Here is a 25,391-nt window from a genome sequence, read left to right as displayed (position 1 = left end):
TCTTTTTCATAAAAGCAGGGTTTGTTTTTTTTTATTTTATTTTTTATTTTTTTTTTATTTTTTTTTTTTTTTGGTATAAGAAATTGGAGATAAGACTCTAGTAAAATATTATGTCACATAAGCCCAGCTCGGTGTATTTACTTCTGTTGAATCTGAATCTTCACGTATCTGTATTTGTGCTGTTCAGATTTAGACATGTAACTAGAAGGCGCATTTACTAGAGATACCCCTGCTCGATAGTGCCACTTGGTATCAGGGGACAAATGACATAAAAGAAGAGTAATTCAGTCCAACACCAGATTAATTCCCTGTAACTAAAACTGATTGTTCACATAAATCTCACCCTGCTTTTAAGCTAGGACATAACCTCAGCATAATTGATATTTCGTGCTTGAAGTAAAGACAAAGAAATCAATTTGGCACATATAAGGATCCTCTAGGTTTTTCACAATGACATTTTTTTCGTTTTAGTAAAGAGCATTTTTAAAAAAAAAACTCTTGACCTGGCCAATCATATCTCTGTGTCCTTTTTTGTTTGTTTTTGTTTTTGGGGTTTTTTTGCCTTAAGTTTTGGTGCCAATAGCTGGAATGTATCAGGAATTCTCTCTTGCAGACAGGTGCCAGGCTAAGCTGAGTTCCATTGCTTTATCTCCCCAAATGCAGGAAATTGCATCACTATTTCAAAGTATGCAGAGGTAGGACTCCCCCCAGTTTCTGTGACACGTTGGTGCAGATTCTCCTTGCCAATTTCAAACGGAGGCATGTACAGAAAGAGGCTTGAGAGCAGCAGGAAAGTGCCCGTATGTGGGAGCCAACATCACATAGTTTTGTGAGGTGGGCTGTGAGCCTGCTTTTAGACATGAACTCCTTTCAGCTCCATCCTTCTTATGGCCCTCTCGGCCCTCAGACAGCATGGGGATGAAAGCAATATAAAACCGCACATAGATAATTACCATTCTCTTTCCCTTACTGTGGTGCGTCATCACAAGCTGATCACCACTTAAGATCAAGACTTGTGACTGGTGAGCTCCTGCACTCCTGTTTTGATCTTTAACCACTGCTCACAATGGTGGTCTCTTAAGGCTGGAGGTGAGGCACCTAGGTTGGGAGGGGAAGATTACTCTGCCACTGGATCTCAACTGGAAGTATATCAGCATAAAACCATAGACTGTAGTGCAGCACTAGGCCCTGGTTTGGATTTCAGTCCCTAGGATTGTCAACGGATTGCTCTCACAAATACTACAATTACTAAAAATCCTGAACTATCTGTGAGAGAGAGGGAGAGGTTCGTGGTGAGGTTTGAAATGTGGTTGCACTGCAGGTTTAGCATCTATTTAACAGGCTTTATGATATACATTGACTCTTCTTTCTACAATTTATGTGCATAGTATTTCTAATAGGAGAATCACATTGATTTCAAGGGTGCTTTGCACAGTATTATAACTGTTCCATTGATAGTGAAGTCAAATCCCCAATGGCCTTTTATGTCAACAGAAGGGCTACAATACAATTTGTGAATTGAAATGGTTCCAGAAAAGCTGCCAACACAATGCACAATAGACAGAAGAAAGTTTTTTTTAATAAAGAAGACAAATATAACAATATATCTGAACGTAACTCACCAGCAGAAAAGGCTTTCATAGGTAAGGCTTATTATTTTTCCTCCCACATTAACGTAATGTTTAGGAAAAGTGCCAGAATGGCAGTCCTAGAGTCTGAAGGAATTTCTTTACCCACTGAACATGTACGATATGGAGAGCCAAAGTCAAGCTACACTGCTTCACCCCTGTGTCTCAGTCCTGACCTGCATGGAACTCCACAAAGGATGAGAAGGTAGTGTAGTGTCCATGCAGACTAGGTCCTCTCGAGACTATCAGCAGGAGTGTGAATTGGGATGGTTGTTTTTGTCATGTGAACTCCCATGCACTGGCAATGGATGTGGGCCTACCAGATTCATAACACATAGGCCTAGAGGTGAAAGGCTGCATGTCTGCTGTTACCAACCCCTGAGACCTCCAAGTCCCCCTCACAAGGCTTATTTGTAATTCACTCCATGGTGTTTCAGTACCTTAACATGTGTAATATGTAACAACCATCTGCTGTTGAGGGACCACTACAATAATGCAGAAGCATGAGAATGACCGAATGATTTACGAAGGAAGTTGCTGTGGCTTTATCTTTAGCTCTAGATCATTTAAGTTGCCCTGAATGTTGTTCTACCATAATATTCTGATGTATAGCCCCCTACCCAATACTCTGTCTTATATATTACTCTAACATTGTTTCTTGAAAGTCCTATCATGCCTTTTGGGCTTTGATTTCTCAGCCTGAAGCATTCACTCTCCCTTTGTCTTCTGCCAATGTCCTTTCAGTATCCAGGAATGGGAGGATTCTAAAATAGTGATTTCCCCCCCATCACCCTTTTACTGGCCTTTCTATTTTATCATCCTAGTTACATTATTAATTATTATTTTATTATTTTGCCTGGCACCCAGCTATCACAGTAATGGGTGTTTATATTAGAGATAGAAATATATTTCTCCTGCTTGGTGTTTGACATTACATCACTATGAGTATAGAAGAAAGCAATACATGGAGAAATATGCAGTGTGATAGGACCTGTATCTTCAAAATGCAGAGACCCCAAATTTCACTGATGTCTGTTACTCCTGACTTGCCCCAGTGTAACTGAGATTGTTGTCACACCCGTAAGTATTTAACATAACACCAGAGCTCCACTGCAAGCTATTACTTTGAATTATCTCTGGCCACTTTAAACCATGGCTGATTCAGCTCCTGCACATTTTTTCTGCTGCTGAAGGATGTTGTTATGATAAATGGCCCTGGAGTGAAAGGAAGGGGGAGATGTGGGCCTACTTTTTCCAATTACTTAATGTATCCTCGGTATCAATGCCTATGCAATATCTGTTACTGATCAATATCGGGAAAATCTCAGCGAATTGGAGTAAGACCAAAGGCTGCAGCATGGCTCCCCTATGCAGGCCTCCATGTAACTAGGAACCTGAAACAAATGACAAGTAGGCTCACAAAAGATGCAAAATGGAAATACAAGTCTTTTGTGACCTGCATGTCCAGCTTTGCAAAGCTGCTTTCACAGCTTCGGGTCAGGAGAGGTCCAATCCCATAAAAGAAACAAAGAGAGGAAACCTTTAAAGAACTGAAAGACAGCCTGTGTGATGAAAGGATAAGATGGGAAATGGGGGGAGGGGAGAGGTGTCATCTCCACAACTGCATTAGCAACAACAGCTACAAAAGCACCAGGCCTGACTGTCCTTCCCTTCCCTCTGTGTAGTCATTACACCCTTGCAAAAGAGGTGCAAAGCAAGTGTAAAACTCTCCTGGGACAGATGCTAAACTGGAGTAAATTAGTGTCAATGGAGATTTACCAATTTACACTGGCTAAGGATCTGGCCCTACCATTCTGATTTGGTACCATTTTATACTCACGTTGCACTTCCTTTGCATAGGTGTAAATGGCCACACAAGGGGCAAGGCAGACATAGGTCCCTGTGTTCATAGATACCTCTTGGCCTGAAGGCTCTAAATCCAAAGCAGATTACATAATGGTGCCCACACTGTAGCTAGCCTTGTGTGGATGTAAATTCCCACCTTGCATAACCCTACTTGGGCAGGGGGCATCATGCTGGTCTTTGGGCTTCTCTGAGCACAAAGGAGAGGTAATGCTGCTAGTGGTGGGACACATTGCAGAAGAGACAAAGCCATGGCTCTGCCATCCTTCCACCGCATAAGGGTAGTGGAGGGGGATACACTACAGCTCCAAGAAGGTGGTGTAGAAGCCAACTGAGGGTAGCCAGGGCATTCTGCCCACATCCGTGCTGCACAGGCAGGCAGGCAGGCTGAATGTCTCCAGGAACTGCTGGTGGTGTGGTGGGCTTCTGGATCCTTTCCTATCACTTGAAAGAAAGAAACTAACTTTTAGCAGTCAATTCTGTCTTAAAATATAAGGGCCAGATTCTGCCACGCTTAGATGTGTGTTGTACCTTAGTTTGTGAGTGGTCCCAGAGCTGCTGGCAGAGTAAAGTACTATTCAACCTAAGTAAAGGGCAGCAGAATCTAGCCCTTAGTGATGTGTGGTCCGTGGATGGATTAGCAATGGAGTGCTTCAATCATTTTAAAGTTGTAAGAAATGTTTCTTTTTCAGCACCAAGGATGTTTTTTAAAGTGCAATTTTATCACTTGGCAGCAGAGACCTGGTTTGCAATCAGACTCAGGCAATGCGCACAGGAGTCCAACTAGACTGCTGTTGTTGGAAATGAATTGGCCTATCAGTTTAACTTCTTTTGATTCAAAAACACCCCAGTGTGCAATTTAGCTGTGTGCAGTGATGTAGGCAAAGGGTGAAGCAAAAGACAAGAGCACTTATCTGTATATATGAAGACTAATTTTAGTACTGAAATGCATCACTGCTATAATATACTTCCAGGTAGTAATGCAAGGACATCAGAGTGAGAGGTAAGTCCTGCCAGGTTCATGTGACTAAGGCTTAAGGTTCAAGGTCTTGTTCTTCGTTAGTTTTCCTGTGTGTTGTGATAGAATAAGTCTCTCATAAAGACCAGGTTCTTTCATTATCAATTCAAGTCTCGTGACAGCCATGCTAGGGCCCTTAATTTCTTGTGTTAAACCAACAAATGAGATGACCCAAGTGTAATCTCTAATAGGTATCATGGGTCAGTAATCATTCATTTGTTCTAGTGCTTTTCACATGAAGGACTGAGATGAGAATTTGTCCTGATAATGGCAAGAGCGGCAAATTAGTTTTATTCCACAATTAAATCTGGAGGTTTGAGAATTGGTATGACCGGCCCAATGCCTCAGCTGGTTACACAGTGTCCTACCCCAGTGCCAGCTCATGGAATTTTGTGCCATAGGCAAATTGGCAATAGCTGCCCTTTCCAACCTATAGTCTCACACGAAACAGTTATTAAGGGCTAGATTCTGCTTTCTGTAGTTATACTGAGTTGTGCCTTACTCCACAAGCAGCTCCACTGTATTCAGTTCAAGGTGTAAGGTACTACTCAGCCTGAGTAGGGGTATCAGAACTATTCCTATAATGTACCTAATTGTTTGTTGGCCTGTTCTTCTCCTCGTTTAGTAGAGCTGTTGCTGGGACATCCGGACTCCTGCAGCTGAAGCTCGGTGTATCTGGATGAGGCCATGTTCCATTCCTGTGACTTTAGAAGCTGCAGGCTAAGACACTCTTGCACATGAGAAACAGGAGAGCCTTGGACAGCTTTTATAAGAGACAGGATCTGCTTAATAGGAAACAGGAAGAGTTCTCCCTTTTCCCACAAATGCTAATCCCCAGCAAAATGCAGTCACCCACCCATTAGAAACAGAGATGTGTCAGATTTTCCAAAACAGCTCAGGGGGCTGAGTGCCTAACTCCCAGTGAAAGGCAGTGGGAGTTAGGAGCTCAATTCCCTTAGGCTCTTTTGAAAATCTAACCCTTCAAATATACATGCTCCTTTATAGAACTTTCCTCTGCGTCTCCCAGCGCATCCTATGTTGTCCATCTGTTTAGATGGTAAAGTCCTCTGGGTAGAAGCTGTGCTTCCTTTGTGTGTCTGACATACTGTCGGCAGGAGCGGCGCCAGAGTTTTTGCCGCCCTAGGCGGCAGCGCTCCTCCTCTGAGCATTCGGCGCCGGGGGTCCTTCCGCTCCGCGTCTTCGGGGGATTTCGGCGGTGGGTCCCGGAGCGAGTGAAGGACCTGCCCCCGAATTTCCGCCAAAGACCCAGAGCGGAAGGACCCCCCCGCCTCCGAATTTCCGCCGAGGATGGCAAAATGCCACCCCCCAAATCCTGCCACCCTAGGTGACCGCCTAGTGGAAACACCGGCCCTGACTGTCGGCTCTTCACAAAAAAATTATCACAGTAGTAGGAAAATTTCATTTAAACAGAGAGGTTCTAAGACTCCATTATTCTCATAAGACTGAAGCAGCGGATCCTGTACATTGATTACTTGCACTTTGCTTTCAGCAAGATAAGTCTATATATCTGAATATAAAAAACGAACACCATAGAAACCTAGTGACGTGAAAGGCTCTCAGGATCGGGGTGGGATATGGATGGAGTCTTTCACCTTCGGATTACCAGCTAAAATCCAGCCTGGGCTGGCAATGATCAAACATTGCCACCATTTGAGGACCTATTTATTTTTCCTTTGATACATGAAAGATTGCCCACTGCCAGCTGTAAGTCACTAGAAATGGTAGAGCAGTAAGCTGAGCTAAGAGGACACGCCCCATATTCCAATATGAAATGCCAAATTCCAGTTCCTGGTGGAAAATCCTCATCACAAAAATGCCCTTGTCAGTTGGCACATTTGCTGACAAGGTGGCCTAGGTTCCCCCAGTTTAGACTTGAGGCAACTTGGCTGGGCAGTGTGGAAAAAACAAACATCATGGCTGTCTGTGCTGTACTTCTGCAGACAGAGCTCCTCAGTCTCCAGAGCTGTCAGTCTGGTACCTTCCACAATTGTATTGCTTAATGTAAAAAGATTTTTTTTAAAATAAACCCTCTTAAACCTTCCCTCTATTAATAACCATAATTTGCTTGGTGTAGGTGGAACATTGTCTTCTCTGACTAAATTCAGCCTCCTTTATTCCCCTCTACTTGCACTCCTCTGCCTGGGAACAAGCTGACTTCTGGAAGATTTATACACAGAATTCAAAGGGGAGCTGGGAAGAGGAGCAGATTAATATTTTGAATCTAACAAAAATATTTGTGGCTTAAATCACTACTGTTCCCATGGAAATTCCATCTTCCCCACTACAAAGTCTTTACTAATGATGCAGCAACATAATTTACATGGAGTGAGTGAAATTTCCATGAACTTTTTGTTTCTAAAACCTAAAGATATTTATAGAGAGGAGTGTTTTTTCCTCTTAAAACCCTGAATACTTAAACTCAAGTCATGCTTTCAGAAGCCAACAAAGTAATGATCAATTATGGTCAATCTTGTACTATAGAGACAGACTATGGTCAATCTTGTATATAGAGACTCAAAACTGACCCCTCGCTAAACAAATTAAATATCACGTAAAGAAAAAAAACACCCAAACAGCTGAATAGGAGGCGATTTCATTATTATTTGTGCTTCTACAGCCCTCAACTGAGCATGAGGCCATATTGTGTGAGGTATTGTACATACACATAGCTAGGGACAGTCTGTCCCCTGAAAAACATCTAAATAGATAACCTAGACAAATAGTGAGGGGAAGAAATATTTCTTTTTAAAAAAGATAATTATGTTTGATTCACTTCTTATGGACATCCTGAAAAAGGTGAGTCTTAACATGGGATTTGAATGAAGAAACCAGAATTGGGAGGTTCTTTCCATGTACTAGAGGTCGGACAGGGAGAAAAAAAGAGCTGCTTGTTGGACTAGTGGACAAACAGGAAGTTCAGGCTGGCGTCATTGGTGGAGTACAGGCAGTTCAGGGAGTGGACATGGAAGATTATGTGCAATTATTTAGGACCCTGAAGGTTTTTCCTCTCTTCTCTTTCTAATGATTTTTAATACCGTGGCTTCTGCCCATGTGGGACAGTTGGACCAGATTAGCAAACTAATACCTCAGCTTTACCAACTGGTTGTGCACACTCTAACCTATGTTTCTCCAAATCATGGGCCAGATCCACAGCTGTGCTAGAGCTTTGCTTGCTGCTATTGAGAAGATAGTGAGCAGAGATGGTTTTAATCCACTCTCAAATCCCTAGGCTACAGCCCCTGGCATAGACAGAGCAACCTCAAAGCTGATTACACTGCCCAGGGATCACCAGAGAGCAGTATGCTCCAACTAGGGGACACTGACAGCTAGCCAAGTTCCCTTCACCATGGATGACTAGGTAGGGAGCTAGTGGCACCAACTCTGCTCCCTCAGGGATTCCCTCTTGATGGAGGCATCCTCAGCTGCCCCATTAGGGTAGATTTCTGCCCCCTTTGCACTGGTAGAACAGGACAAAGGGGCTGGAGCAGGGACCCGGTTTTGGCCTTATGACTTCAAATTGTGCCTGGAGATGGGCCGGAACCCCATTAAAAAAAAAACAAAAAAACATACACCCTTCTCCCTGAATGTTGGAGAAGTGCAGATTTCAATATGGAATTCACAGCTCAGGCCTGTCATTATAATGGACTGAAACAATACTAACCCCCACAAAGCTTCTCACCCCAAACACTGAGAAAGTTTGGGCCCAAATCTGGATCTGAACACAACAGCTTAGATTTAACTGCCTGAATTTAATGTGCTGAACTGAAACACCGAATCTAGACTGCTCCAGCCATTAGTGAATTAGGAATTAAATCCCAGTTCAGCTGTGCACTTCATGGCGTGGGCCCAGCTGCTCACGACTGCAGGACAGTTGCAAAACTGGAGTTTGGAGCAGCCCATGCTGTGCAGTGGAACATTCAAATCCAGCATGTTTCAGGGATTCAGAAGGGGAACCTAGGACACCAGTTAAAGAAGCCTGACATTCCATAAAATCTCTCTCAATGAGGGGGTTTGGAAACCCTGGTTTGGGATTTCTTTTCTCCTAGTAAAAATGAATGTTTTATGTCACAGCCCTGCACTTTCAGGACATGTTATTGAAAGAGTTTTATATTACATTTAAATTGCCTTATTGGGAAAGCTGGAAATTGTCTGATTTAAGGAAAGAATTTCTATTGTCTGAGTGGATTTGGTCTAATTATCTCAGCTGACACCAATAAACCTGCTCTCCTCTCAGACATGCTGTTTCTGTAGTAACTTGTAAATGAATATTGGATGATGAGTTATTAGAGCCAGTCTGAACTGGTAAGTTTAAAAGCACAGCAGGAAACCAGTTCCTCCTTTTCTTTTCCTTTCCATATTAATGTTTTTCCTGTGTGACTGTAAACCAGAAAACCATCAGGTCAGATCCAGGGCCCCCCTGAACCCTTCATGTCCCTTTCCAACTGAGCATATACAGCCCAGAACTACTTTATCTCTTTGCTTTCAATTAAAACCCTAATAGCGTTGCACTCTGTAACAAGGTCTGTATGAAATGCAGACCGAATAAAGGGTGAAACAAATTGTCTGCTACATTCTAATTTTTGTACTGGACATTCTTTGCAGGCTGCCCAAGTCAGAGGCAGCATGTGGCTGCACCACCAAGAAGCAGAGCAGGGGCTATATTGTGACTCTGGAGTTATTGGCTGCCAGTTAAGGGCACCAGCAGATTATTTCCCTGCTGGAGCAAGAAGGGAAATCAGAGCAGGAATTGTGACTCTGAGTCACGATCTTTTCCTTGCACTGCTGCTGGGACAGGCTAGCTATACATCACCTCTTACCCGGGACAAGACATAAAATCTCAATCGAGTCCAAAGGGAAGAGGATAAATAAAGGATGCATAAATAGCAGCACGACAGCATAAAATAACCTATACTAAAGGTTATATTCACTCCACTGTCCTAGGCCCAATTCATCATCAGTATGAAAGCATGTGCATAGAATAGGTGAAACCACTGTCCAGCTGTGCCTAGGTTGATGTCAGCCAGGCTGCCTTGGTGCCCCATGGAACATTTCTCCTTTGCTTTCATGCAAGTTATGCAGTCAGTGGTGTCTGTTGCCTTCACTATCTTGCTTTCAAGCTCCTGAATGCACATTCCATCCCCATCCTGCACCTACTGAGTGCATAGCTGAACCTGCATCTCTGCACATTTGTGTTGTCAGTTATGAAAAGGTGTCACTGGCCAAGGAAAAGGAAGGTATGCACAGTCCCCCAGAATTACAGTGGGGATGGACACAACATCAGTGCCCCCTCCAGCCTAGAAGGGAAAGAAGGGGAACACTCTGCAACTCCACTTCCCCATCTTGGGCCTGGGAGGGGGATGAGTGAAGAGTCCCAGGAGTTGCAGGAGAGGCAGAGGTGGGGCTGGAAGAGGTGATGTGGGGACAGAATGGATGGAGAGCTGGGGGACAAGACTGATTTAAGGTTTGGGGAGCAGAATTGCTGTGAAGGGGATGGGCAGATGTGGGGGTGAGAACACCAGCAGTGGGGGCCAAAAAAAGTCACATTAATAAATTTGGGAACATTGGAAACACACACAGTCTCTCTCTCTCTCTCTCAGGATGGGCAAGGGAAAATACAAAAATCAAAAGGCTGGCCCAAAACCCCACAATATAATAGACTTATGGAAATAAAGCAGCATATATGACCTGTAGATTCACAGACTCAAAGACTATAAGGCCAGAAGGGACCATTGTGATCATCTAGTTTGACCTCCTGCACATCATAAGCCACAGAACCTTGCTAATCCACTCCTGCAATAGGCCCATAACCTCTGGCCTCAGATCTTGATTTAAAAAGACTTCCAGTTATAGAGAATCCACCTTTTATTCTAGTTCAAACTAGCAAGTGACTCATGTCCCATGCTGCAGAAGAAGGCAAAAAACCCCAGGGTCTCTACCAATCTGACTTTGGGGAAATTCCTTCCCGACCCCAAACATGGTGATCATTTAGACACCGAATACGTGGTTGAGCCACACCAGCCACACATCTGGGAAATAATTCTCTGTAGTAACTCAGAGCCCTCCCCCGCTAGTGTTCCATCTTCAGCTGTTGGAGATATTTGCTAATTGCAGATGGGCCATATCCTATTGTGCCATATGCAGATGGGCCATCATACCATTTGCTCCATAAATTTATCAAATTCAGTCTTGAAGCTAGTTAGGTTTTTTGCCCCCACTGCTTCCCTTGGAAGGCTGTTCCAGAACTTCACTGCTTTTGATGGTTAGACCCTTTGCAGTATTTCCCCCAGGAATTGAAACGGGGGGAGAGGATTTCAGATTTACAGGAGGGTGAGGGCTGAAGGGTGAGACTGTGAGGGCAAAGGTTATACCTAGATTATCTTTAATCTCCACCTCATCCTCAGTGCTTAGTGCTTCTTCTTTCCTTGTTTTATTTATATAGCTAAAGAACATTTTATATTGGTTATAATTTCCTTTGCAAGGTCCAGCTCTGTTTGGCTTTTGATAGTTCTCACTTTATCCCTTATTTCCTGATCTCCAAGAGGTAACTTTCCTTGCTGATCCATTCCTTCTTTCCTTCCTTGTAGACTTTCTGCTTTCTTTTAATAACCTATTTGAGATGCTTGTTCATCCAGTTTGATCTGCAACCCTTCCCTATAGGTATTTTCCCACTGATTGGGAACCCAGCTTTGGATAGTTGCTGCAACTTTGACTTAAATGTAATTCCAAGCCTCTCCACTTTCAGATCCTTGAATTCTTCACTCCAGTCAATTTCCCTAACTAATTCCCCAACCTCCCTTTAAAAAATTAAGTTTGCCCTTTTGAAATCAAGGATCCTAGTTGCAAACCTATTTTCATTTATCCTACCATTTAGTTTAAACTGAATTAACTCATGATCACTCGAATGAAGGTTGTCCTCTACACCCAGGTCTTCTATGAGGTCCTCACTACTTACCAATACAAATCTTGTTGGTTCAGTGGCTATTTGGTGAAGAAATCTGTCAGCTATCACATTGAAGACGGGGCAACCAGATTCTGCAGGGATGGTGATCTCTCTTAATTTTCATTAGTTGTCTACATTTAGGGGAGCTCCTCCTCATGGTCTGGCACTGCAGTATCAGGGCTAGCTCACCACAGAGGCACAGAATAATCTCTTTCCATATTCTGATGTCACACAGTCATTGCAGCTCATCCTAGGTCTTAAGAACAACTCAGTCACACCTGCCTGTGGTTGTAATGCACACCCAAAAGCCACACTTTGCCCACTGAAGATCAACTACCAGTACAGCTCAGAGCTGTCTACTCAGCAGTGGTAGGTGCATGAACATTGCTCCATCATGAATCAGATGGGTGCTGACAGAAAATCCTTCATCTGCATTCCCACTGCCTCACAAATGCTTTTCAAAAGCTCTAGTAGACATCTTTCTTACTGAGGAAGGACAGAACTGAACATTCACTCTGGCATCCATTTTGAGAAAAGGATGATGAAATCGTAAAAGTAATCAGTGGACTTACATGATTTTCACTGAGGAACTACTGGAGTTTAAGCTCTTCCACCACAGCTCCCCATAGCTCCCAGAAGACATGCTGAAATTTCTCAGAAGCCCCCACTTCAGCAAAGTGGGCCAAGAACTGCGGGATAGGTACCTGGAAGGGAATATGGTACAGTGCTAGCATGAACACAGAACAAAACTGCTGCCAACCTGCATCAAAAACAACATGAGTAGTGTGGACACACAGGACTGTGTGATCCTACTGGTTCAGTTACTTATGGTGCAAAACTCTAGCGTCAACAAGGCTTAAAACAGCAATTTCTCTCCATATACAGTGGTGCCTCATTAGAAACGTTAACACATTCCAGCAGCACAGTGTCACCATCTCATGCCTGATTATGTTGTAAACTGAGATGAGCAAAATGAGCTTGAAATTGTCCTCTCAGCACAAGTTGATAGTGATGAAAATAACTCCTTCCACTATCAAACCTCTGACTAATATATAGTACTTAAGATAGTCTGCTGATGCATTCATAAATTAATAGGATTTCATGTAATTAAAATTTTAAATAAATCTCTAACATAGGCTCTGGTTTTGGATTTCTTAATTTCAGCTATGGAAATTTGGCTTTTGACATTGTGGGTTTTCCCCCCTCTTTTCTTTCATCCAACAGATTTATAAAATCTCATTAGCATACTAAAAAGAGCAGAAAAGAAATTAAATGAAGCCCAGAATTAAAAGGATCACTAGTTTCTTCATGTTAACTTTAGAGCTTTACTCCCTATGTGATAGGTGTAAATAATATGTGGGTGTGTAACAGTGGGTGGCAAAGCTTTTATGAGTCAAATGGGAGCTAAGAATTAGAGAACTAGTGGAGATGGTTTCTATATAGCTGGGGAGACAGGGTGGGGCCCATATAAGCAGAGAAAAGGAGGATGTCAGGCAGAACATAGGAGAGGTAGCACATTTCACAGACTATGGCACAAGTTAATAGATCAGGTCCCTTTAAGGAACATTTATACAATTTTTGATAGAAAATCATAACCTCTCTATAGAAGATGCGGAGCTCTGTCCCTTAAGCAGCCTGCATCAGGTAAGGAAAGAAGGGTTCATTTGGGGTCTTCCTACCTTCCTCCACCTTCTCCCCTCTGCACCAGGGGCTTCCTGGGCAGCAGGCCTTGTTCCTTCGCTTAGGGCTGTCAACTTTCTGATTGCAGAAAACCGAACATCCCTGCCCCACTCCCTGCCCTGCCCCTTTATGGAGGCCCCGCCCCACCCACCCTTTCTCCAAGGCCCCACCCCGCTCACTCCATCCCCCCCTCCCTCCATTGCTCGCTCTCCCCCACCCTCGCTCATTTTTATCCGGTTGGGCAAGGGGTTGGGTGGGTGAGGACTCCGGAGTGGAGCAAGAAATGAGGGGTTTGGAGTGTGGGAGGGGGCTCTGGGATGGGGCAGGGTGATAGGGTGTGGGAGGCAGTACTGGCTGTGGGCTGTGGGTGCAGGCTCTGGGTGGGGCCAGCAATGACAGGTTCCGGGTATAGGCGAGCTCCGGGCTGTGGCAGGGGGGTGAGGTGTAGGAGGAGGTGAGGACTCGGACTGGGAGTGCGGGCTTTGGTGTGGGGCTGGGGATGTGGGGTCTGGGATGCAGGAGGGTGCTCAGGGCTGGGGCCAGGGGTTGGGGTGCGGGCTCTGGGAGGGAGTTTAGGTGTGGGAGGGGATTTGGGGCTGGGGTGCAGGCTCCAGGCAGCACTTAACTCAGGCAGCTCATGGAAGGGTCACACATTGAACAACAAGAAGAAAAAAGAATTAAGTAAGCACCATTCAATCTGTGCACTGAATGAAGTGGGGGTCCTCTGGAAAAATGTGATCATGTAACTGAAGGCTGTTATCTCATATTGCATACGCACAGGGAGTTCAAATAAAGATTGCATGGGGAATACTCAGCCAAGAAACTCCTCCCCAAATCACAGTGTGGCTTCAGGACATCCCGAGGCACAATTGAAATTATCTTTGTGGCACGACAGATTCAGGAGAAGTTCAGAGAGCAACACTAGGAACTGTTCATGGCATTCATTGATCTAACCAAGGCCTTTGACTGTATCAATTGTCATGCCCTATGGAAAGTGCTGTGTAGGTTTGGCTGTCCCCAGAAATTCATTTCCATCATCAGACTACTCCATGATGGGATGACTGCCACCATTTTGTGCAACGGCTCAGAGACCAAACCATTCGTCATTCGCACTGATGTCAAGCAGGGCTGTGTCATTGCACCAGCCCTCTCCATTTACCTTGCTGTGATCCTGATTCTCATCCGTGACTACTTTCCTGATGGAATCAGGATTGAGTATCGTATGGATGGTCAACTCCTCAATCTCCGACATCTCCAAAAAAATCTAAGATCACAAGAATTGGCATCACTGATTCAGTATGCAGATGACTGCGTCATGCTCGCACACACACAGGCCGACCTGCAAAGTACCCTAAACCTTTTTGCAGATGCTTATCACAGCCTGGGTCTCTCAGTGGCTGAATTGGTTCCAGCGCTGCCTCAGGAGGATTCTTAGGATCTGCTGGGAAGACTGACGCACTAACAGTAGCATTCTCTCCAGGGCCGGCCCTGGCTTTTTTGCCACCCCAGGCAAAAAAGCCTCCCGCTGCCACCCCCCTCCTCCGCGGGGAGCGTGGCAGGGGAGGGCACCGAGCCCGGCTGCAGGCCCGCTCTCCCCAACTGGCCGGAGCGCTGGGGGGAGGGTGGCGAGCCCACCGCGGCTCTGCTGGCGGCCAGAGCGCCGGGAGGAGGGCAGAGAGCCCGGCCAGGGCTCCGCTCTCCCCAACAGCAGCCAGAGCGTCGGGGGGAGGGCTGAGAGCCTGGCCAGGGCTCTGCTCTCCCCAGTGGCCAGAGCGCCGGGGGAGGGCGGCGAGCCCGCTGCGGCTCCACTCTCCCCGGCGGCCGGAGCGCCGCGGGGAGGGTGGCAAGCCCAGTTGTGGCCCTGCTCTCAGGCCGGAGCGCCGCGCCGAGCCGCCCCCCTCCAGGTGCCGCCCCAAGCATATGCTTGGTGGGCTGGTGCCTGGAGCCGGCCCTGATACTCTACTCTCAGTTAAGTCAGGGAAGAATGTTGGCATACTGTGGGGCCATGCGGGTATCCATAGCAGTGCCGCTGATTTGAAGGTATAAATAGTCCCCATATCTGAAATAGTTGTGGGTGAGGGGACGATTTATACCTTCAAGTCAGCGGCACTGCTATGGGTACCTGCATGGCCGCGCAGTATACCAACATTTTTATGGCTGACTTAGAACAACACTTCCTCAACTCTCGTCCCCTAGCGCCCCTGCTCTACTTGTGCTAGACTGATGACATCTTCATCATCTGGACCCATGGGAAAGAGGCCCTTGAGGAATTCCACCAGGATTTCAACAATTTCCATCCCACCATCGACCTCAGCCTGGACCAGTCCACACAAGAGATCCACTTCCTGGACATTAGAGTGCAAATAAGCTATGGTCATATGAACACCACCCTATACTGGAAACCTACCAACCACTATACTTACCTATATGCCTCCAGCTTTCATCCAGACCACATCACACGATCCATTGACTACAGCCAAGCCCTAAAATACAACTGCATTTGCTCCAATCTCTCAGACAGAGACAAACACCTAAGGATTTCTATCAAGCATTCTTAAAACTACAATACTCACCTGGGGAAGTGAAGAAACAGATAGACAGAGCCAGAAGGGTACCCAGAAGTCACCTACTACAGGACAGGCCCAACAAAGAAAAGTAACAGAATGCCACTAGCCATCACCTACAGACCCCAACTAAAACCTCTCCAGTGCATCATCAAGGATCTACAACCTATCCTGGAGGACGATCCCTCATTCTCACAGATCTTGGGAGACAGGCCAGTCCTCGCTTACAGACAGCCCCCCATCCTGAATCAAATACTCACCAGCAACTACACACCACACAACAGAAACACTAACCCAGGAATCAATCGCTGCAACAAACCCCATTGCCAACTCTATCCACATATCTATTCAAGGGACACCATCATAGGACCTAACTACATCAGCCATACCATCAGGGGCTCATTCACTTGCACATCTACCAATGTGATATATGCCATCATGTGCCAGCAATGCCCCTCTGCCACGTACATTGGCCAAACTGGACAGTCTCTACGCAAAAGAATAAATGTACACAAATCAGGCATCAAGAATTGTAACATTCAAAAACCAGTAGGAAAGCACTGCAGTCTCCCTGGACACTCAATAACAGACTTAAAAGTGGCCATTCTTCAACAAAAAAACTTCAAAAACAGACTTCAACGAGAAACTGCAGAGCTGGAATTAATTTGCAAACTGGACACCATCAAATTAGGTCTGAATAAAGACTGGGAGTGGCTGGATCACTACAAAAAGTAATTTTCCCTCTGTTGATATTCTTGTCAACTGTTGGGAATGGGCCACATCCACTCTAATTGAATTGGCCTCGTTAGCACTGACCCCCCACTTGTTAAGGCAACTCCCATCTTTTCATGTGCAGTATATTTATAGCTGCCTACTATATTTTCACTCCATGCATCTGATGAAGTGGGTTATAGCCCACGAAAGCTTATGCCCAAATAAATTTATTAGTCTCTAAGATGCCACAAGGACTCCTCGTTGTTTTTGCTGATACAGGCTAACATGGCTACCCCTCTGAAACCTTAAAAAGAGAGGCATCAACCCAACAAACTGGGAGAACTCGGTGCAGAAAACACTGGTGCCACACCATACACCAAGCTACAGCTCACTCTGTTTCCTTCCCCTCTTGTCCCATACCCCTATGCCAGGGATCCCCAGTTTTCTAAGGTTCCACTCCCAGTATTTCTCTTAGCATTAGGGGCGGGGGGGGAGGAGCTTGAATACTGGCCCACAGAGTTCTTAGGCTCTAGTAAGTTCTGACTTGCCACCTAGTGACCCCCATTGGTTGCTAGAACAGGAAGCTGAACTCTGTCCGAGGACTCTAGGATCTGATTGGCAGAACTTTAGGGGTCCTGATTGGCTCCCTGCTTGTATTTAAACTGAGCAAAGAAACAGGAATTTGTCCATGCAACTGGATTTTTCCTGTTTAGAACTGCTTTCTTTACACTACCTGCTCCTGCTGCTTGACTCTGATCTCCTGGTAACCTGATCCTACCTGCCTCGTGACACCCAACTCCTCGTATGCCCTCTGGCCTCTTTCAGACTCTGACCTTCTGGTATTGGACTCAACCTGGTGCTCAACACTCACTCTGACCACTAAATCAGATTATTCTCATCCCAGTCATGACACCTATTCAGTCCCAATTTCCCCCAGATTCCAGTCCCAATCCTCTCCCATGGCTCCTGTTCCATTCTAACACGCCCCGCCTCCCCCCTTAAGTCTGGTTCTTGTCCACTCTGCACTCAAATCAGGCAGTTTGCTCCTCAAATTGACCAGTCTCATCTGGGGGTGGGGTGGGGCGGATGGGAGCATATGAGGGAGAGACTCTTTGTTCTTAGTACTGGTGCCCAGTCCCAATCCAGCCCACAGCAGCACAGAGAAAGTCCTACTATGCCTTGGGCTGGTGCATGTTCAGTGTGATGGAATCTTTGGGGAATTTATCTGTTCAAGTCTCTTCTGAGGATATGCATGTTTGATTTTTCAGATGCTTATAACTTAGCAAAACTTGAGTGAAATGTCACAGGAACAGCAAAAGGTACATCTCTGACACAAAGGTTGCCCCCTGCCAAATTTCAAGTCCTTGCTCCAAAGCAAGGAAGGGGGCGGACATTATGTTGTTCTGGGGGGCTCCTCCCACCATCTCAAGATTTAAATAGGCTTATCCCTTTTACCTAGGGTGACCAGATGTCCCGATTTTATAGGGACAATCCCAATTTTTGGGGCTTTTTCTTATATAGGCTCCTATTACCCCCCACCCCATCCCGATTTTTCACGTTTGCTGTCCGGTCACCCTACTTTTACCAGAGCTACATTCACTTAAAAAACATTTGTGGAAAGGGTATTTATTATGGAAGTTTAATAACTTTGTGATAAATATTTGTTAAAGTTTAAGAACTGTTAGAGGTCTGTCATTTTTATATTGTAACTATTGAACCTCAATAAATATGGTTTTAATAATTAAATGGCATTTAATTAAACACTAAAAGTGACTTTTTAACTCCTTGACTGCTGCTGAATGTCCCAAGTTCCATATTTGATGCAGAATGCACATTCTGAGCTCTGCTGGGATGTATCAAGAACAACCTGATATTTCATTGATTTTAAATGGAACATCAATAGGATTCTTCAGCATAGCTAATAGAGTGGAGGACAAGCAGCAAATTAGTTACATTTAATCAATTTCCTTATTTGAGCTACTTCATTTAAAGTGTGGATCTCTGATTATATGAATGAACATCAAAACTGCATGAGGGAGAAAATTCAGACATTGTGGACTTTAGAACTAGAAATCATTCATAAACTGGGAAGAAATATATAACATGTGAGGTGTGTCATAGATGAGGTGTGCAGCGGCTGGGGAGGGCATGAGAGTCTAATTCAAAGAGAACTTTATCTGCCTTAACTGACACGTAGAAATATGGGAGCGAGGGTCTACCAAACCTGATGTAATTCAGCACAAAAGTTCAAGCACCCGAGGAAACAAGTCATTTGTGTCCATAAAAGGAACAGTGTCTGCTTCTCACCTGCATTATTTGTAAAATTCCAGCTTAACAAGGTGCACTTGGCTGTCATTCAACCTAAATTTTCACAAAAAATCAGAAATGTAGGGCTGCAAGTGACTTCGAGAAGTCATCAAGTCCAGCGTCCTGCACTGGGGTTGGAGCAAATAAACCTGCGTGTCCCTGGCAGGTGTTTGTCTAACCTGTTCTTAAAAGCCTCTAGTGACAGGGATTCCACAACCTTCCTTGGTAACCTATTCCAGTACTTAACTATCCTTGGAGTTAGAAAGATTTTCCTAATATCTAACCTAAATTTGCCTTGCTGCAGATTAAGCCTATTATTTCTTGTCCTACCATTAGTGACATGGAGAACAATTGGTCACCATCCTCTTTATAACAGCCCTGCACATATTTAAACATATAAGGTCCTCCCTCAGTCTTCTCTTCTTAAAACTAAACATGCGCAGTTTTTTTTTTTTTAATGTTTCCTCATAGGTCAGGTTTTCTAAACGACTTATTTTTGTTGTTGTCCTCTAGACACTCTCCAATTTGTCTACATCTGTCTTAAAGTGCAGTGCCCCAAACTGGACACAATACTACAGTTGAGGCCTCACCAATGCTGAGGAAAGTGGGACAATTACTTCTCATGTTTTACATACATCACTCCTGATAATGTGCCCCAGATTGATATTAGCCTTTTTAGCAACCGCATCACATTTTGGCTCATGTTCAGTTTCTGATCAATTATGACTCCAGATCCTTTTCGGTGGTACTTCTTCCTGGCCAGTTATTTCCCATTTTGTATTTTTGTATTTGATATTTCTTTCCAAAGTGTAGTATATTGCACTTATCTTTACTGAATTTCATCTTGTTGGTTTCAGACAAATTCTCCAATTTGTCAAAGTCATTTTGAATTCTAGTCCTGTCCTCCCAAGTGCTTGCAACCTCTCCCAGCTTGGTGTCATTTGCATATTTTTCCACTTCATTATACGAGTCATTAATGAAAATGTTGAATAGTACCAGAGCTAGGAGAGACCCTTGTGGGACCCCACTAGATACATCCTTCCAGTCTGGCAGTGAACCATTGATAACTACTCTTTGAGTACAGTCTTTCAACCAGTTGAGCACCTACCTTATAGTAATTTCATCTAGCCCACATTTCTCTAGTTTGTGTATGAGAATGTCATATGGGACTGTGTCAAAAGCATTACTAAAAATTAAGAAAAATCCCATCTACTGCCAAAATGGCAGTATAAAGGGAGTGTAGTCTTCTGGGAAGAGCAGGGTGTTGGGACTCCTGGGTTTTATCTTCTGCTCTGCCACTGATTTGCTGAGTGACCCTGTGCAAAGACTCCCATTGACTTTGACTTTGGATCAGGCCCATGGCCTGTCTGAGCAAATAAGCAAGGATTTTGTGAGAATTAATTGATGTTTCTAAAGCACGCTGTGATCACTGGTTAAAACCCAGTTATACAAGTATCCAGAAAGATCTGACTACTAACAGCAGTTGCTCTTCTTCAGCAATCCTTATTGGCCAGGTACAGAGAGAGTCACCTCCGCTCACTGAGCGTGATGTTCTCATTTTCCTGTCAGCTAACAGAAACGAATAACCCTACAGTCCTCAGTCATTACTAAAGCAAAGGCCAAATTCTTCTCTCACATACATTAGTGTAGATCTAAAATATTCAGATTATTTATATCCCAGTAGTGCTAATGGATCCTAATAAAGATTGGGGCCCCATTGTGCTAGGTGCTGAATATGTGCTTGTGGTGACACTGTCTGCTTCAAAGAATTGACAGTCTATATAGTCCGGACAGACAAATGGTGCAAGAAAGGAAAGATCATTATCCCTGTTTTACAGCTAGAGAACGGAGTCAGAGAGAGATTAAGTGATGTGCCCAGGTTCAAACAGAAAATGTGTGGAAGAGACAGAAACTGAACCTAGATCTTCTTCATCCTAACAACAAGCCCAAACATCCTCTCTCTTGTTTTGTAATTCAGCTGAGTTTGCCATGTATTTATAAATATGCCTTTTGGCAAATGGATCAGTTAGGCATTGCACTTCATTGTTTGTTTTTAAAGAGAACCACAGTCCAATAAGTCTTACCTTAAAAAAAAAAACATGACAGAAGGAAGCTGTTTGTGTGGGTCAAACATGGGGAAAAAGTTCATAAGTATTCATTTGAACACTTAAACTAATTCACTATTGTTATATTCATGCCTATTTGTGTGTGTGTGGAGGGAGGGGGTGCAACTCATGCCTGTGCGTAGAACCAGCAAAAGGGCTATATATCACTTAAATCTCAAGGGTTTTAGGAGATATTCTAGCAAATGAGTTTTCTGGCAGGAATGTTCATTGAGACTATGGATTTTAAACAAATCTTGGAAAATATTTGCAGAAGTGAATTTTGAATTCATACGTGTAAGTATTCATACCAGAAACTCAGTGACAAGGGTTGCTGTTATCCAGTCAGACAATAGAAACTCACCATGTGACCTTCATGTAATCAACCTATCTTGAAGTTCCAGTATTTCATACTAATCTGACCTGTAACAAGATACCAGCCTGGAATTCTTCACTGAAATGATGTAACAAATCTTTTCCAATACTGTATACATTTGAGAAATTCACAATTTGTTTGTGGAAAATTCACAAAGCTAGGAAGAGGTAAAATTCAATGAATTAAATGATTCATTACAAATTATTTACCCAGCTTCTGAGCCATTAAAGAATGATTGTCATAGCATGATATTTGCAGAGACATGTCCTTTTTTTACCTTGACTACGATTCAGATGGATGAGCTACCATTATACACCATGCTAGTGTAACTTATCAAATTAGGAGAATACATTTTTAAATTCAATTACACTCTCAATGGAAATGGTTTCTCTGACTCTGGTAATCTTTGGAGAGGAATTATACACAGTTAATAAAGCTTTACATTTCAAAACCTAATTTTGAATGTTATTCCAGAGGTTAATTTAAGATCCATCTTCCAAAATGGAAGTTAAATAAAACTGATAGACGGTTGGAATTTGTTGAGTGGTTGAGAGGCTTATCAGCATGTGAGTAAGAGTTCATTAGTTTTAATTAGTATAATCACTAATGTTGCATTAACAATTTGCTGAGTGAAAGTAATTGCTCACACCCATTGTATTAGATGGGGAGATTAGAATTCATTTTATGAAGCAATTAGCATTTCAGTGATTTAAAAAAGGGCCTTTTATGATCTCCTGTCGCAATAACCTCCTTCACCAAAATATGGTTTAAATTAACTATAACTTTCATCCAAATAAGAAGAAGGAAGAAATGCAGGATAAAGTGTGAACCTGTCATCCCTCTATGATAAGCAGGCAGCTAAAGGCAGACACCTTAATTAGTTTATAATGATCTACTTTATTTTCCAGGCAATGCTGGTTATTTATCAGTCTTTGGTTCAGTATCTTGTTGGAAATTTTAAATTCTTGGATTTTAACACAACAAAATACAAACATAATAATTTGGAGTAATAATTCTCCAAAGCAAGTACTAGATGGTTCAGTACATGTTTAAATGATCCATTACTCTTTGCATCAAATATCGAAGAAAGTAAATGTACAGGGTCTCAGTGAGTAAAACCAATCACACAGCTGCACATTTAACACTGTCTTCTGCCCGCTGTAGCTTTAGAAGTTACATATCAAAATTCAACTGCCTGAAAAGCCTGGACTATACAATCATGCCTTTCAAGTGAATATTGATCATTTACATAGTGGGGCAATTTACGAGTGGATATCCCCCAGGATGTCTGGGGTGACAAAGTCCAAGTGATGTGGAAATAATAATGGAAGGAGACTTCAGTCCAGAATGTGGGACAGGGTGGGATAGTTAGGCCTCAGCAACTTGACATTCACAAGCAAACTCCAAATGGCCTGATAAATTCCCAGTTCTACTAGAGACATAATCAAGAGAGGGGCGGGTGATAGCTGTTCTGATACATACTGTTGTTTCCTACTTCAGGTGAAATGTGTTAAAATGAACAGTATTGCTGGACAAAGTGTCAAAACATATCAACACATTCATTTCAGCACATGGTTTGTTCTGCAGCAGCATGCTCATTGTCTCTCATTGCTTTTGCTGGTGCATGAACACCTCCCATGGCTGAAAATGGGTAAAGAGACTTGGGTTTCAAGTAGTAAACTGCCACTAGTGTCAAGCGAACTTTGAAGGGTTGAATACTCACTGCATTCTTTTTCCTCTGTCACTCACAAAACCCTGTGCTGAAGAGGTGTCGGCAGGTCCTTTCAGAGCAGTGGATCTTGGAGTTAGCTCCCCATTGAGATGTAGGAGACAGTTCCTATCACTCAGAGCTATTGTTTCAGGATGCCAGCAGACTGAGGCAGAGGTCACTTCATCAATTAAACTCAAAAATATAAATTGAGTGTTTCTTTACAACCATGAGGATAGAAACTTGTATTTTTTTTGTAATGAAAGCTGAAATGTTGACACAATCACCAGGACTCCAAGAGCTGGTGTCTCTGTACATGGGCTATCGTGCCACTGCCTCAATCTGTTGTGTGTCCACCTTTAGATATATAGATGGATAAAAAAGCAAGATTTAGGTACAACGTATTTTTTTTCATAAAGAAAAATACTGAGGCCATCATACACAATGAAAATTGATTTGGGTTCAAAAATTATGTGTTATGCAACATGTTATTTCAGATTTTTAAAAAAAGTACATGTTTGCCAGAGTGTCTCATTAAAGGGTAATAAAGCTATAAATATTGCATTTCCCTGTTAGGAGCCATAACTGCATAAAATGCCCCATACTCTCCGTGTTTTTTACAAAATACAGATTTGTTTCCCTTGAACTAATGCAATTGCTTTTTAAAACACATACATCACTTTCATTTAAGATGATTTATTGCAGTCCTGCTGGTTTATCTTTTCCCCTGCAGAACGAGACAGCTGCTGGCACCTTTTGCTGTCTGTACAAGTCCACATCTTGCTCACAGTGGGTATGTCTGATCTCAAAAGTGCTGAGTTCCTTCTGCTTCCATTGATGTCAATAGGATTTGCAGGTGCTCAGCACCTCTCAGGACCAGGCCCTGTAAGTATGTTCCAAGTCAGTACCTGGAATGGTATCCCCAGCTTTCATCATGTTTTTTTTCTCTTCTTCTTGCAGTATGTGTCAAACAGGCATACAGTCGGTCAGACCTCCACAGAGCAAGGCAGCCTTCATTCCCACCATCCCCTCGAGACAGTGCATGACCCGCAACTGATTCCTTGCATGTGCCCTCTGTTTTCCTGTCAATGGGAAGGCCATGTAGAAGTGGTGGTATCACATTTGAGACAGACGCATCGGATCAACATCCTTCATGGGGCAGAGATTGTTTTCCTGGCCACAGACATGCACCTCCCTGCACCAACAGATTGGATAATAATGCATTCTTGCCTGGGCCACCATTTTTTGCTTGTGCTCAGGAAGCAGGAGAAATACGAAGGCCACCCCCAGTTCTTTGCCACCATGATGTTGATTGGCACCCCCACACAAGCCGATAACTTCACCTACAGGCTTGAGCTCAACAGGAATCAGAGGCGCCTGAAGTGGGAAGCTACCCCAAGATCTGTACTGGAGTGCGTTGACTCTGTCATATCAGACGGCGATTGCCTTGTCCTTAACACCTCACTGGCCCAGCTCTTCTCTGATAATGGAAGCCTGGCTATAGGAATTGCAATAACTGCGAGCAAAGTTCACGCTGCTGAAGCAGAAATGTAAAGAAGAAAACTCTGTGCTTCAGCAGCTTGAGAAAGCCAGAACTAATGGACTTTTTTGGGGTCTCAGGTCTCTTGTGGTCTTTCGTACCTGTCCACAGTGGGCATTATGTAAACATCCAGTGATTAAGGCCTTTGTGTAATGTATTCGCTGTTTTGTTAATACAATTTTACGACACATTTTAACGGTGATAATCAAGTTGTTGTCTCCATCAAAATAAGCCACTGAATCTCTTGAGCAGAGACTGCCAGCATGGAAAGAACCAGCAGGGTGACTTGTAGAATCCTTGGTTTGGATACACTATGCAAATACTTTTCCTTTAGTGTCTGCCTAATAACCAAGTACTAATGAAGCTCTCTGTTCCTGGTAGTAAGGTGAAATATTTTCTATGGTACCGAGGTTCTTGCTTGGCCCATTTGTGGGTGTCCCTCATTAGCAACTGCATAGGAAGTGGGGGACTACAATTAGTTTGCTTAAAATGGAGCAACTTGCAGCTGTCCAAAGCTTTAAGGCACTACGCAAGAAGATGGCAAGCTCCAGCATGCAATACTCCATCAGACCTCAGCAGATGGTCTGCATAGAACATTGCATCATATGACCCACCACCTCTAGGAGCCACTATCACTATTTAAAGGCCAGGGGGAATCATAGACCTAATATCAAGGCAGATCATATTTATCCCACAGTTATTGTTTATTAACAACAATAACAGCCATGATCATTTAACACTGCTAATGAGGTGGAGACTAAAGCCCACAAACAAGTTGGGCCACATTGTGCTAGGCACTGTACAAACATATAATAAATGGCAGTCCTTTCCCCCAAAAGCTTATAGTCTAAGGGCATGTCGACACTGCAGTTGGGAGCTTGCCCCCCAGCCTGGATAAACAGATATGCTATGGTAGCTCAAGCTAGCACA

General features: G+C 43.7%; 1 protein-coding gene across 3 annotated transcripts in view; it reads left to right on the top strand.

Moving 5' to 3' along the window:
• The window catches only part of SIAH3 (siah E3 ubiquitin protein ligase family member 3), a 61,980-nt gene extending 37,314 nt beyond the window's left edge, over nt 1-24,666 (top strand). For all 3 annotated transcript variants that reach the window (XM_054007567.1, XM_054007748.1, XM_054007658.1), the window contains exon 2: nt 23,882-24,666. In XM_054007567.1, coding sequence (XP_053863542.1) covers nt 23,882-24,475 — 594 coding nt within the window. In that variant the 3' untranslated portion in view covers nt 24,476-24,666. The remainder of the gene's footprint in view (nt 1-23,881) is intronic.
• Nucleotides 24,667-25,391: the final 725 nt, after the last annotated feature.

Source organism: Malaclemys terrapin, chromosome 1 (assembly GCF_027887155.1).
Source record: "Malaclemys terrapin pileata isolate rMalTer1 chromosome 1, rMalTer1.hap1, whole genome shotgun sequence".
In the NCBI taxonomy this organism is placed as follows: domain Eukaryota; kingdom Metazoa; phylum Chordata; order Testudines; family Emydidae; genus Malaclemys; species Malaclemys terrapin.
Note: the sequence above shows the minus strand (reverse complement) of the source record. Positions and strands in the feature narration are given on the sequence as shown.